The following is a 14,989-nucleotide window of genomic DNA, read 5'->3' as shown; positions in this document are numbered from 1 at the left end:
AGTAGCAACAACTTTAATTGTTTTTTATGGGATACTCAGCAGCATGAAAAACATCTCAGTACTGAACATCAGTCAAAAACAATTAAAATTCATATAAAAGTAAATTTATTACCACAAAAATAGGACATACTGTATGTAGTGCATAAATAGCTTTGATGTGGAACTACACAGCACTGGAGTTGTCTGCAGTTCCTCCACGTGGACTGTATACATTCTAATGCAAACATGAGAAAGTGAGCACCCAGCAGAGAAAGGCACTAAAACAATCTGTAGCATGGGATCATGCTTGCACGTCTTTTTTTTAATACCCACAATCCTCTCCCTGGCCCCTCAGTGCTCGTGCCTCGGCCGGTAAAAGGAGCCTCACCAGCACTGACCCGGGACGACCAGAGGTCACAAGATTTGTTTCAAAGAGACATACACTGAAGTTAAGATGTTCACTGAAGCCACGACGCTGGAACTGAGGCTTTGCGGTCTGTGTAAACTGCAGTGAAGATGGACTCCTGCTGAGCTACTGGAAAATCTGCATAAATTAAGTTTAGCTTATGCTCTGTTGAAAGTATCAGACCTGAAAAACCTTAAACTTAGCAATGGCAGTGTTTTTCTCTTACTTATGTTCCTTTCTAGTAACAAACTGAAGCAAAGCTGTTTTAAAAGTGCTTAAAGTTCAAAGCTGCAATAATCAGTTTTCATCCACGAGGTTTAAGAGGCTGAGTGATGTTTGATCACCCTGTAACGTAGCAACACAGCTGCGTACATTCACGTGCAGCTGAGGGAGGTGACACTGTAAAAATTTCTTTGCAAATACATTTTGTCCACTTGGTTTAATTAGTCCTTATCAGCCTTCCTTGAGGTTTACTTTGGTCTCCAGCAGCTCCTGAGAAAATTATGTGGCTCTCTGACTTCACCTGTTGGTTCACAATTGCATGAGTATTCGATTCAGGTAAAAAAGATGACCAATCAGAGCTGCTTTTGTAATATCTGTTGGTGACAGCTGCAACAAGGTGGTATTTCTGAGTGTAAAACCAAAACAACGAGCTAAAAGAGCCTTAAAAACTGAGCAGAGCTTCAGAACTGATAATAAACTGACCGCAGTTCATTACAACAGTTTACAACAGAGTTTCAGTGTTATTCTAAAATCCTGATTATTGCTGCTTTAAGTTTATGGAGAAATGAGTAAAAGCTAAAATAGCTGTCCTTCTCTGTGGACATGTCAGCCTGTTTCTTGCAGTTATTTTAAGGATTTTTTCCTTGTTGAAACAGTTACTTGTCACGCGAGGACCTGTCACACAATGCTGAGATCACACAGACATACAAAATATATAAATATATACAAATCATATATGTCTCATTTGAAAAGCTCCAGTGTTTTGCTACAATGATGCACTTGCACTGTCTTGATTCCGATTCAGATCTCATTAAATCTAATTTTCCCCCAAAAAAACACACTTCAAGTCCTTCAACAGCATCTTGGGTAATCACAGAAGCGCATTCCAACCAATCAAATCTTTTTTACATTCGGAAATGTCAGTCACAGATGAGGCACAAGACCACAAGGGATTTCTTGGTGTTTTGTAGCAATTAAAGCAACTCTTTCTTTCTGTGAGTTGTAATGATAAAAAGCATCAAGTGCTACCTGACAGGGACTTGAGAACCAGTACCAAAGGTACACTTAAAGGCTTTCACTGCTCGTCCTCGGGATGTAAATTAGCGTGCATGGAAAAGTGCAAATAGCTCTGTTGAACACAGCAGCTGGAGTTCTGAAATATCTGCCACACCTTCCTGCAAGGAGATGTTGACTGAAACACAAGCAGAGTTCTTCTTGGTGTTTTGGTGAGCTTGGCAGGAGCACAGGAGAAAGGCATGTGTAGGTTTTGTGTTGGACAGAGAAGGCCACATTTACTGTCCGTGAGAGCTCACTCTGCATTCACATTGGGAGACCATCAGAGAACTCCACCTCGGTAGACAAAGCAGACAAAAATCTGATGTCAAAAAAGATTCCTGACCAGTCTCCTTCCCTTGGCCTTGATTCGAGGAAAAGTGGCGCTCGTCTCTGTGCTGATCGGATGCGAGCCAAACGGGGAGTTCCCGTCTTTCCTTCTTAGCAGGAAATCAACACTAGATGACGTCATGGCGTAAAAGACATTTCCTGTAGCAGGGATGACCAGTTCTGTTTTAAGAGAAGAGAAAGGAATAAATACATGACATGTGAAGGCTGCTGCGCTCTAATGAGATTCATTTGCAGTGTTTAATGGATTTGACTTGTAGAACTTGTAGTAAATTGTATTTTCTCTTAGTTTTCAGTCTTTTTTTAACTGCAAACCGCTCAAGAGCAAAATGTGCTATTCTAATAACAGATATTAATGATAAAAAGTGCAATCATGAAGTACATCCTGTCTCTGGCAACAGTCCAGAGACCACATAGGAGTTTGCAGTGAAGCATCACAAGCACGATCAGAATCATGCTTCTGGGGTGTTGCTTTTTATTTTTACATTTGAATGCCTGTGGCTGTAAATTTTGCAGGACTGCCCAGGCTGACTGTTATGATATCACCAGCTGTCTGAGGGAGAATATTCAGCAGACTTCCTTTGTCCTCTGTCCAGAAATGAAATTAAAATTAAACGGTTGCCATTTTGACACACTGAAGGACATCTCGTGGTCATTGCAGACGCACAAGTGAAAAGAGAGAGAAGGGGGGGGAAATCTCAAAAATGCTGAATGTGGTCCAGTAAGAAAATGATCCTCAAGGATCCAAATTTAATTGAGGTTCCAGGTTGTACAGAAAGTATTACACATGTGTAATATAGATTAAAGATTAAAATATAGATTTTGATGTCTGTCTAGCTGTTCTAAGATCATCAAAGCAGCTGATTGTAACTGTCCTAGTTAATGGACAAAGGAGGAAGCTCAGCTTTGCACTGGCAATTCAAACATTCAGGTTTGTAGTCTCTTAAAGTTCCTACATTATTAATTGGATTTTCATAATGATTTTAAATAATTATTTGATTGCACATATTTCTCATACTGTCTGTCCCAATATGTGCAAAAAGCACTTGCTTTACAAAGATCTGCATAATCAAAATGCCCAACCTTACAAATATCAGATGAAACTCCCTCAAAAGTTAATAACCTCCTGACAAAGGTAACGACTTTGTACATGTGTCAAACTAGACTAAAATTAAAAAAATAATAATAATAATTTAACTGTGGCACTGATGGGTTAGTCAAAAGAAAAAAATTCAAAATGAAGTCTTTGTCTCCTCTGAAAAGAGAAACCACTTTGACAAAACTGGTCATATTAGTAATGATGACTTTTTTAAACATTGTGTCTGTCGAATTGATTCGTTTTTTTTTACCTTTTCCTTCAGGCAGAAGCTGTATCAGCTCATATCTGGATGCCTGTTTGGGGTCTTGATTGTGCTTTTCTAAGGCAGAGCTGATCACAGTGGGAGTCTTGTCATTGCTCGTAACCTGAGGCGACAAAGGACAATAACAGTGAAAACAGGACAGCCTGATTTGCACTAATAATAACCTGGGTCCGTTGTATCCTGAGGATCTGACTCTGATTACTATGATTATGGGATCCTTGCAGATAGGAGGAGAAGCTGTAAGTGCAAATTGTCACTGATAAATTAATGACAAAGGCTTCTGTGCTGATTCTACTGATTTTAATTAGAGACAAATGGTTTGGATTCGTACCAGTATACTCCGATACAGGTTTCCATCCTCCAGGTCCATCCGTATCCTGATGATCCGCATGTCTGCCCCTGACCCTTGGATGTTACCAGGGGGATTGTTGCCACAGGAGGCTGATCGACGGTGTGATTTTGTAGGAGTGGTTGGAGTCAGCGTGGCAGGGTTGGATTCATTGGTAGGAGGGGACGTGTCAACATCCAGACAGGACACCGACGGAGATCTCATATGCTGCAGTGGAACAGTAATCATGAAAATGATAATGACTGAGTGGAATCGGAAACGAATCTGTATATTTAAACATGCAAAACAGTCCAGCCTGCCTACTGTGAAATGACATAATATAAACAGAAACCTGACTGATGACTGTTGTTGAGTGACTTACCTTTGTGAGCTTTGAAAGCAGGTTATTGACGGGTGAGTGAAAGTCAAAGAAGCTGTCACTGTCACCAGCCAGGCTGGTTCGGGAGGTGCTTAGACTGGAAATGCATGAAAACACACAACACAACAATCTGAGAAACTTGTCAGGGAAACTGGTTTATTTGTTACAAATTTGCAAAAAAGTTTTTACACTAAAGTTAAACTTTAGTTAAACAGTTAAAATCTAAATTTTAAGCAGCACAGGCTTAAAGGCTCAAATTTGTTTCTATGAAAATTATTAAAAAACTTAAACCTACGAAGAAACAACCACCGTGACCTTAGGTCCAAAGAGATATTAGCTTAAGTTGAAATAGGTCTGTACTTTTATTTAGTACCAGCTTATTCCACAAGATGGTGGAGTGAGTTCATGCAACATTAATTTAACCAGATTAGTCATTAAATTATTATTTAGAATGACGGTCTGATAAAACATAAATCTTCTTGAGGAAATGAAGGCAGGACTAAAAAGAAATATCAAAAATTTAACATGAGCACTTCTTTAATGGCTGAAATCCTGCCCTCCAGTGGTAAAAGTGGATAATTACAAAAAGTATCATAAAACCTAAAAAATATCTGTAACCAATCCAGGGCTCTGGTTTGTTGCCAATGTAGTGAGAAATATTTTTTAAAGCTTCTTTACTGCAGTGGTCACCAACTGACGAGTTGAGAAGCCAAAATCCGCTTCCCATTAAAATTCTATATCCTAAACTGTATATGTGGTATTGCATATATATACTTATATTTAGTGTTATGTGTATGTTTATGAATGAGTCAGTGAGCTCTGCTTAGCTTACTCTGGACACTGTGTGATAACGACAGCTGGGGCATGACCGCGAGGGCTCGGGTCGCCAGGTGCTTCGATTTCATTGGACAGCCTATAACTGAAAAATTAAGGATAACTTTATCATTCTTCATCCATCAACACGTGCTACAGCAGCTGTCTTTAAAATAATGAATTCATTCAAGGCAGTTTTTGGTTGTCTCGACTGTAACCAAATGCATACACACCTTTCCTCTTCCCTCAGAGTAGGCACGCTGTTATACCACTGCACGAAGGCCTCGTCAGCAGTGAAAACACAGTTTTTGCAGGATGATTGCAGGAGCCGGATTTGAGCTAAAACCTCAAATTCCTGTTAACAAAGAGCCATATCACCACAAAGTTTCACAACAAAAAAAACCCCACCCGTGTTAGCTGTTCTCTTATTACTGTGCCAGTTTTTTTCATCTGTATCAGAAGCACCTCTCAGCACCCTACACTTAATCATTTCCTCCCTCAGATATTATGTTACTGCTCCCTCTTACACACTCTTTTCTTACTTACACTAGCAGCTTATGTTAATGCTGCAAAAAGTGGAGCTTACTCTGTTCAAAACTGCTTAGTATCAGGGCATCAGCTTAACCAAATGCAGAATGTCTCTTATCATAAGCATTAAAACAGATCACGTATTCAACTTTGAACCTTTTTTCTCTCAAACTGATGTGTATTGCAGCACTTACTCTTCTCCTTTTGTCAAAGTTGATGTAGCCGTTCTGCAAAGGAGTGACAGAATCTGTTATGTCAGCTCAAGAATTGTAAAATAAAAAGTCCAGGGGACGTGACACAGATGAAATCAACTTACATCCAGCCTGTCTTTGACTGCCGTGTCCAGCATGGTGAGGTCTGTGAGGAAGATACCCAGGTAGGGCACGGTGCCCTGCGCGTTGGACTGTGTGAGAAATAAAAGAAAGTGTTTCATCAGTTTCCTCAGAGGTTTCTACTCACAATGTAAAGAGCCCACACAGCGAGGGATTTCAGAGCTGCCACCTGCAGCTATTTTTCAAACAGTGGCTTGGGATTTAGCTCATCACACACATACACAAAGACAACAGCTCGCTGTTCCACTTTGCTGTTGCATGCTGGTCGATCGCCCTCACAACCCTCTATTAAACCAATGAAACACCCCCCGCTCAACAGTGTTAGTGTCTGAATGCAGAGTTTAACTTGTGTTAACCAATATGTTAAGCTGTCAGGAAAGTACTTTTAACTCCCCCCAAAAAACGTTGCCTACTCGCACATTAGTGACATGCTGAAACCACGCTCTGCAGTACATACGCTGTGCATGCAATAAGACAGCGCTCGTGTCATTCTGTAAGCCCTCAAACTTCATCTAAAACGGTGTCTCTGTCTTTTATAACGCTCATGACACGGTTGCAGGGTCTTACATCATTTCACATTTTTCCAAGGTCTACCATAAAGGACGGTGGGGGTGTACAACCCCTCAGGCTAAAATGTTTGGTATGTACCCCAGATGTGCGCTGTAAAGTTAGTGAAAATTGTTGTCTTTTATGTGCATGCAGATCTGAGGTTTTGCCTCTGCAGAAGACCATAAGGTCATTTTAAAGGACTCCTCTGCTGCTGCAGCTATGTGGAAAGTCTTGATGATGTAATCCCAAATTTATTTGACACTCCACTGAGGGTTATTTAAGTCAAACTGTGGACGAAAGCTAAGAGCGGCACACTTGAGGCATTTAAGTAGTGTCCCCCTACAATCTCTTTTTAAAGGTTGTTAAGGGAGTTCATTATCACACAAACAACCCAACCTGTTTTTAACCAAGTATTCTTCCACTGTCAGATGTTTAATCTCCACAACAAGTTTTGACAGTATTTCCAGTTACCTTGTTAAGGTATCTGTTGTTGAGCCTGTTTTCCAGGTTGGCAAACTTTGACGTGCCCTCCTGCAAGAGAAAAAAACCAGAGGGAAATCCCGAGTTTCAACCTGGATTAGTAGAACGTAATCAATTCTCCTCATCTACTTTCAGAACAACAAAAATACTTACAGTGACAACTGTATTGTACTGTATTGCATTTGGTCAACAATAAAAGTACGTGTTACACCCAAAAAGATGGAAATGCCAGCAGAGGCCACTGGGACACCAAACTAGCACTTATTTGCACTTACAGTTGCTTAAAACTGAACACAAAATAAAAGCTCTTGATTTTGAGAGCTGACATAATTTGTATTTGTGAGTTTGTCAGAGACGTTTTTGCTGACAAAAGGCTGAAAATGCAAAACAGTGAACTTGAAGATGATAAAAACTCCCTGAGGTCAGGCCTTAGACATGCCATACATTGTTAAAATAGATGTTATCTAACTTGGTTTTTAATGTACAACAAATTGTATATTATTAACATTATTAGATATTAATTGTATAAAAAATTATGGACTTTGGAAGAAAGTTATTACACTGAGACAGTACAACAAATCTAATAGTGGGTTATTTAAATAAAAAAAGGTAAATTTACAAAAAAAAAAAGAGATTTTATCTGATATTAATTTAATAAATGTTCATTTTTTGTAAAGGAATTCTAATGAACCCCATTCCATCACAAATGCTTCTGGCTGCTGTGTAATATATGCCTGTGTTAGCCAACCTAATTACATTATAAATTCCAATCTGATGCAATAAAGAAATCCCTGAATCACCACACAATTAGACGCATCTGGAGTTTCAAGGGATGCTGCTGCAGCCTGGGCCTTGTTGGAAGAAAAAAAAACATACTGGTGTTGATGAGCTGATCAGGTTTTAGTGTCAGGTAATGTTAGCTTGTGGTATTTCTTTTCCACTGCCAGCCTCTACAATGAGACAACGTTGATCCAACCTTTTAAAATCAAGCAATGCGGTTGGTCTTAATTAAAATATGCAGGTTTAATTGTGGAATTTCTAAAGATTTTTTCCTGGAATAATCCTTCTACCATGGTAGAATGTTTTGTAATGTACTTTTTCCATTTCCATCAACATTTATAGGTATATCCAATGTTTATCTGTGAAAATGTCTCACATTTTATCTTTACTTGCAATGCTTGCAAGTAAAGACTTTTATTTACCACTAAATTAGATACTGTAAAACCTAATTCTGTCATGATTAATTTTCAGGTAACCTAAGCACACATTAAAATCCTTTTCACAACATTAATAAGAAAGTTAGAAGCGTTCAGTCAAAAGATCTGTCATGAAAACTTAGCATCAGGGAAGAGAAACAGTCAAAACTTGCCATAAACATCATAATAAAGCGGTATTACTGTCAAATGTTTCTGTGACAGTTTTGTGAATAATTTATTTCTCCTAACGTTCAGTTTAGTCTTTTATTAGACTGAATCATTCATCTTACACCCTGCCTGCTGGTTGTAGTCATTTTTAGACAAGCTGTGAGATGAAGAGGAGCAAGTTACTGTGAGGGAGAGAAAAAAAATCAAAGGGCAACAGAAGGCAGTGGTGTTTTTCTGACATCAAAGCTCAGAGTGAAGCTTTAGAAATGAAAGAAAATGTTTGGATGAACTCCTTTGGGGGTATCATGGGTAAAATCAGAGCTAATGCAAAGCCACTGATGCTCGCGCGGCACCATTATAGAAAATCAAAACATTGCTAATTCTGCCAATTTCCCAAACTCGCTGACACGGTGCAAACTAAATATAATGCATCTTCAAATGGGTGTTTCACAGTGGAAACGCTGACAGAATAAGGGCACTTGTACTAATGAAGATTACACTGTTTTCTGGCCTGCATAGCAGTCATCTTTCTCCGTGGATGGTTAGGCTCTGGTTTAGTCTGTGCAAATATGAATTTAATAAATGTGATGACAGATGACAGGCACATTAATAAATGTCTCATACCACCAGCATGTGAAATAGCAAAGTGACCACATGGTTTTACAGAGCTGCTGTTTGAGCATTAACAGACATCGGTGCAGTCAGTGCATGCTGTGTTAAGCAAAGACTGTATATAAAGGACGGACTGAAAACGAAGCCAACTGAGAACCTGCATTATTTTCATGGCCAACGGAGGGCAACTCCTCTCTTTGCAAAAAGAAATGATCATTTATCATATCTCAATGTAACAAGAAACTACTGTGTGAGCGTACATGGTCCTTGGATGGAAGCTTGGACACTTTGACAGGTGTCCAGATACATCCTGCAGCCAGCCTGTTTCTGCTAGGTCTCTCAACTAGAGTCACTGAGCTACACCTCCCTGCTGAGTTTGCGCTGATGGTGCCTTTTAAAGCTTTTAATGGATTATCAGAAACATCCTGTTTCATTCTTATGTTAGAAAAAAAGGAATATTAGATACTGGGAGAGTACTACCCAAATGAATTAGCTCATACGTAATATAGCAGATTTAAAAAATGTGATGATATCGAGTAAAGTCCCCAAACAGGCTCTGTTATATAAGCCTAATGCATCATGACTTCATGCACCTACAGCATACTTTCAAAATCAATGTTTTTGGAGCGATAAAGGAATAGGGAAAAGAGTCCTTGGAAGTTGTTTTTTTTAGCAAGACAGTACAAAGATAAGACATAAAAGCCTCTAACGGTAGCCAAGAGCAGCACAGGTCTGAGTAAAAATAGCCCTGAAACGAGTCCAAGTCGTTACAAGAGTTGCTGAAATCTGACTCTAAACCAAGACCGCTCCAACACAACAGCCCCGTCACTGAGAGCTCAAAGCGGCAGCTTTCCAGCATAAGATGCTGCTTCCAGCTAGTTTCATCATTAATCAACACGTACAGTGAAATGACAAGATGTCTAGAACACACGCCATCCGTGTTTGATGATTTCACTTTTTACTTGCTGGTTTCGTGATGTGTCGTGACCCAAGTAGAAAGCAGCCTCAGTGTGCCATAAATAAAATATCAAATTTCTCACTGAATCTGCTTTCTTCGCACAGTATAATGTAACTGATGTCATCATTCGGCATTTGATCCTGTTTTTACCTCAGCCAACTTTGAAGACATACAGTCCACTATCATTACACCCTTAATCCCTGCCACTTACCTCCTTCAGGAGTTCTCTGGTCTGTGAATAGTTGTCCTTGTCTGAGAAGATTTCTGACAGTTCCTCATATTTCCTCAACGCCTCTCTGTAAAGTAACCAGATCAGTAAGATAAAGACTGATTTGTAGTCTTATATTATTCAGTCTACTAAAATATAATGAAGATCATTTGTGCAAGCTTGAGCTTGAATGACATTAGCCAGGCACAGATTTACTGTTATTGTATTGCATGATATCCCATATGAGATAATATGAAAGGTTTTTTTTAAAAGACAATATCACAGAAAGAGACACCTGAGGTAATTTAGAAATGGAGTTAACATCTAGTTTGAACAGCAGGCAGTTACATCCCAGAAAACTGATGCTATAAAATAATATTAAAACAGCGATGGTGCAGTGTGTGCAATATGAAGTTATATCTGGATCATTAGGGGGTCCATTGTCCCTGTTGGGGGGACACTCCCATAGGGCTTAAATCTGGGACTCGGATGAGAGGTGAAATGTCTTCAAGCAACTTAAAGAAGTCCAGACGCTTTCCTTTCCAAGTTCCTTAGCCTTCTCTAAATATGGTTGTTTTTGTAGTATGTAAATAAATTATATAAAATTATATATTTTGTAGTCTTTGCCTGTTTTTTCAATGAATAAGAATTCTTACAAAAAGTGCTCTAAAGCAAAAAGCTTTAATTATCTAGCAAAGTAACACATCAGCCGTCCGTTTGATTCCAACTCCTAAACCAGTTTCCCACCTGCACTGCAGGCCTGAACGTTTCTCAGCAGTACCCGCACGTCTGACTCAGCTGACTCAGACATTCAACAGTTTAACCCGCCTGGTCCCTGTGAGCATGTGGGAGTCTTTGTCTCCTCCAGCTCGGCATTATTCCTATCCAAAGCCAAACTGATTTTCAAGAGGGGCATGTCTAATTATCGAGAATGTGGAACACCTTTGTTTCTCTCAGGTTCAAGAAACTGCAGCCTGATACCTGAGACTTCACTGGTGCCATTCCTCGATTACCATAAAGAGCCTTGTTTACCCATACTAATTCAGTATTGTCTACTGCACTGTACATCAGAAAGTACTTAAAACTGGTGATACTGTTTTAAGTATTACAATCCAGATGTATGTCCGACTTTAAGATTTAGTGCACAAAACAGACAAAAATAGTTTGAATGTATAGTTATCCAATTATTTTTTATTTTCTATTATTAATGAAAAAGATAATAAAAATGAAAGAATGCACAATATTCCTTTCTTATTTTGCACTTCAGACCCCTAATATAAGATGTACAAGCATGATTTTATATTCTGATATTTATAAAAACATTTAAGGAGAGGTGGTTCAGCATCTGACAGGGATGCCTTCTGGATGCCTTCTGGTGTTTTGAGTAAGTTCAGCTGGGAGGAGACCTCAGGGTAGACCCAGGACATGATGGAGAGATTACATTCTTGGGAATGCCTCTGTGTCCACCCAGAGGAGATGGAAGACGAGGTTAGAGAGAGGGAGGTCTGAGTATCTCAAATTAGACTACAGCCCCCCATAACCCAGACCCAGACAGAAAACGGATGGTTGGACGGATGGATGGATGGATATACTTAAATAAACTAATATTTGAGACCAGCTGTTCATGCTGCTGCTCCAATACTTAACATGAACCTGTTTAGAATGATCACCATAGCCTTTAAATGCCCTTGTTTCGAGCTGTAATCCTGCACTTTTCCTCTCTTAGATTGTTTTCCACATATTTGATTATAAAGCCTCTGCACTAAAACAGGGAGTACTGCAGCCTCAGACCTGTCGGTGTCCTGCCACGTCTTCCTCAGCCGGTGGATGGGGTTACTCTTGAGGGCAGACACAATAGCGTACAGCGAGGAGAAGTTCTTCCTGGCTCGACACGCCTGTTGAAAGAACGTACAAAGACAAATACCACCGTTTGCATCTCATGGTATAGTGTAACTGAGAACACCTGTGGCTGTGGGTCTGCCGAGTATTGAGTTACGCTGTCACCTTGATGTGCTGAATAATGGATGCTGCTAAAGGGGTTTGTCTCATAACAAACATAGGGTGAGACCGGAACGCCAGGTTTCCAGCAAACCAGAGGAAAAAAGGGAGAATTAAAGCTGGAGGCCATAGCAGACAGGGACACGATATGTTTTGTGCTTGTGTGTGTTCGAGCAGAGCTTGTCATTGCTGCAGGCAATTTAATATTTTAAAGAAGCTGAGTGATCTGCACGGTAACTCTAACACTGCTACAGATTTCACTTAATCCACATTTTCTCTTTCACAGTAAGCAGATGCAAACGTTTCCCATTGCCCAGAGGTCGTACATCACATTGTTTGACTCAGCGCTGGTGTTACTGGAAGAGCTCATTTCCTACACTATTTGCTCATCGTGTACAGAAACATACACCAGGAGCACTTAACACTTACATGCAGTCCAAAAAAATGCTGGTTTTGAAAAAGATCTCATTTGATCTTGAGGTAAACATATATTTTTGTTTGGAGTTGCTGGAAAATGGAAAACAGAAAAGAACATTTCTTTGGCTGTGTAATGATTTTGCACCGTTTCTCAAATATCCTGTTCATATCAGCGAAACACAGCTTAAAAAACACCCAAAAAACAACTTATGGGTTCGATTTTCTGGGTTTGCTTTCTAATTCATTTATCTGTGAGGGGAATTTACCCTGAAAAACGATATTAACTCTGCATTGCATTCTCAAAAAAATGCACCAGAGTATTTTTTGTTATTTGTTCCTCATTGATGGAGAGAAGACTGTGACATAACGTGTGGTGCTCACAGCTATGGATTAATATAAAAGTATAACCAGAATCCTAGCAACTGTGACTTTGCCATGATTTGTGCAGAGTCAGAGCTGAGCATACGATTACAGTTAGAGGATTACTGAAGGATTTAAAGCAGGCTTGAGGTTTTTGGATGCCTTGAAACTCCAAGTGGAATACAGTTAATAGTTTAATTTCACAGAGACCTCAATTTCTTATTGAGACTTATTGAGATTGATACAAAATATGTGTTTGTTGCATTGAATTTTATATATTGTGACTTCATTCTACTGACCTCTGCCACGCTGATCCATTTCTCCAGCAGTCGAGCTCTCTGCTGGCTCCGCAGTTTTGTCGGCCAGAGGCAGGATGCTAAAACAGCATTGGCCAACTTGTTGAACTGACGCACAGTGGCACGGACTGACCAACAAACTCCTTCCCTCCCCTTCTTGTCCCTCTGAGACCACAACGATCCGAGGCAGTGGTACGGGACCAGACGGACAAAAAGCTCCTGAAAGAGGTGAGAATTACAACTATAACTAAGATCTGTAAAAACTGCTTACAAATCATTGATTAAACAACATAAACTGAACTCAGAGGTCATCCTATTTAAATTTCCTTATGAAAACATTTGAGATTCTGAGAGTGGGACACTTCTCTTTCTCTTACTTCTGCGTATTTTAATCAAACTGCTGTTTGAAAAAGTATCAATACAAAAAACAGGATTAAGACAATAAAAAGCAGATTGAACTCAAACTGAAAGCACACATGATTAGTAAATGTTTGAAACGATCACATAAGTCTCCAGGGACGTAAGGGGCAATCGTGGCTCAAGAGTTGGGTGTTCGTCTTGTAATCGGAAGGTTGCCGGTTTGAGCCCCGGCTCGGACAGTCTTGGTCGTTGTGTCCTTGGGCAAGACACTTTACCTACCGCCTACTGGTGTTGGCCAGAAGGGCCGATGGCGCGATATGGCAGCCTCGCTTCTGTCAGTCTGCCCCAGGGCAGCTGTGGCTACAACTGTAGCTGCCTCCACCAGTGTGTGAATGGGTGGATGACTGGGTGTATAAAGCGCTTTGGGGTCCCTAGGGGGGACTAGTAAAAGCTATACAAATACAGGCCATTTAAGGAGTGCAGTGTTTTACATTTTGTCACCACAGGTCATTACTTAGAAAGTGTTCTGTCTTCAGGGTAAACTCACAGTCTCTATCATGGTGAGCTGCTCGGCAATCAGCGCTCCAGAGAATCCAAGGATGCTGGTAGGTTCAAACTTGGAGGCATCAGGAGGAGGGCTGGTGAAACTGGTTTGATCTGCAAATAGTGACACTGATCAAGTAAATGTGCATCAGATTGTTCAGAGCTGTGGTGACTATGGGAGAAATAAGCAGCTGAAATGGGGGTTGTGTAGCAAATTAGCACAAAACTGAAAGGAGTAATTGTTACTGTTTGTTTTAATTACTTTCTGAATCTTAGCTTTGGAATAGGTATGTCAGCATTGCTTCTGATTTAATAGTTGTTGAGATCTTTCACTGACAAACCAGATGGAAAAAGCAGTAACTAAAACCTTTAGTTTTCATAATAATGTTCAGGATATCTGGGAAAAATGATGTTATGTTCAGAGAAAATAATTTTAGGTGAAAATAGTCACAACAAATCCAGATTGTATATATTTCCATTCTTGCAGTCTCCATTTGATTTCAAGTGAGAAGAAATATATATTTCTTGATGACCTCACTGAACAAGGCCATAACACTGTCATTTAAATCCCAGTTAAAACACAGACCTTTATGGGTATCTGGGAGCAGGGCTTTCTCGCTGAGCTCCTCGGCTATCCTGAGGAAGCGAGCGCGGAGATCAGCAGCAGATGAGGAGTCATGAGGGAGGAGGGGAGCCAAGCGTAGCAAGCGAGAGGGGTCCCCCAAACTCTTAAAGTCTTCAGGATACTCTGACAGCCACGTGCTGAACACTGTACACACTGCTCTGTAGGGATAGAGACATGGAGATAAGGATGGGAGGAATTAAAGAAAAGAAAGGGGAACAACTCGAGAGGCTGGTGCAAGAACATAAACGAAATAACACATTTTCTGCCTTGCAACTGAAAAGACTAATCCTCAGATTTATTCTAGTGTTTGCTAAGATTGCATGTGATATGTGACCGGTCTGCCTGTGCTGGATGACGGAATGAGATTGGAATCGATTGGATATATTGATATTTTTCAACACATCTAAGAAGTTTCCAATAAATCACCTTCTTCAGGCGTTTAGACAAGAATAGCAGATTAGACATGAGCC

General features: G+C 40.0%; 1 protein-coding gene across 2 annotated transcripts in view; it reads right to left on the bottom strand.

Moving 5' to 3' along the window:
• Positions 1-82: 82 nt before the first annotated feature.
• The window catches only part of rgl2 (ral guanine nucleotide dissociation stimulator-like 2), a 32,020-nt gene continuing 17,113 nt past the window's right edge, over positions 83-14,989 (bottom strand). For both annotated transcript variants that reach the window (XM_082552750.1, XM_082552751.1), the window contains 14 exons: positions 14,481-14,677; positions 13,899-14,008; positions 12,995-13,210; positions 11,712-11,815; positions 9,924-10,008; positions 6,770-6,829; positions 5,734-5,820; positions 5,612-5,644; positions 5,123-5,244; positions 4,909-4,995; positions 4,080-4,173; positions 3,701-3,925; positions 3,358-3,472; positions 83-2,170 (listed from right to left, as the gene is read on the bottom strand). In XM_082552750.1, the coding sequence (XP_082408876.1) occupies positions 1,989-2,170; positions 3,358-3,472; positions 3,701-3,925; positions 4,080-4,173; positions 4,909-4,995; positions 5,123-5,244; positions 5,612-5,644; positions 5,734-5,820; positions 6,770-6,829; positions 9,924-10,008; positions 11,712-11,815; positions 12,995-13,210; positions 13,899-14,008; positions 14,481-14,677 (1,717 nt within the window). In that variant the 3' untranslated portion in view covers positions 83-1,988. The remainder of the gene's footprint in view (positions 2,171-3,357; positions 3,473-3,700; positions 3,926-4,079; positions 4,174-4,908; positions 4,996-5,122; positions 5,245-5,611; positions 5,645-5,733; positions 5,821-6,769; positions 6,830-9,923; positions 10,009-11,711; positions 11,816-12,994; positions 13,211-13,898; positions 14,009-14,480; positions 14,678-14,989) is intronic.

Source organism: Aulonocara stuartgranti, assembly GCF_965226115.1.
Source record: "Aulonocara stuartgranti genome assembly, chromosome: 11".
NCBI classification, from domain to species: domain Eukaryota; kingdom Metazoa; phylum Chordata; class Actinopteri; order Cichliformes; family Cichlidae; genus Aulonocara; species Aulonocara stuartgranti.
The sequence above is the reverse complement of the archived record's forward strand: the minus strand, read 5'-3'. Positions and strand labels throughout refer to the sequence as shown.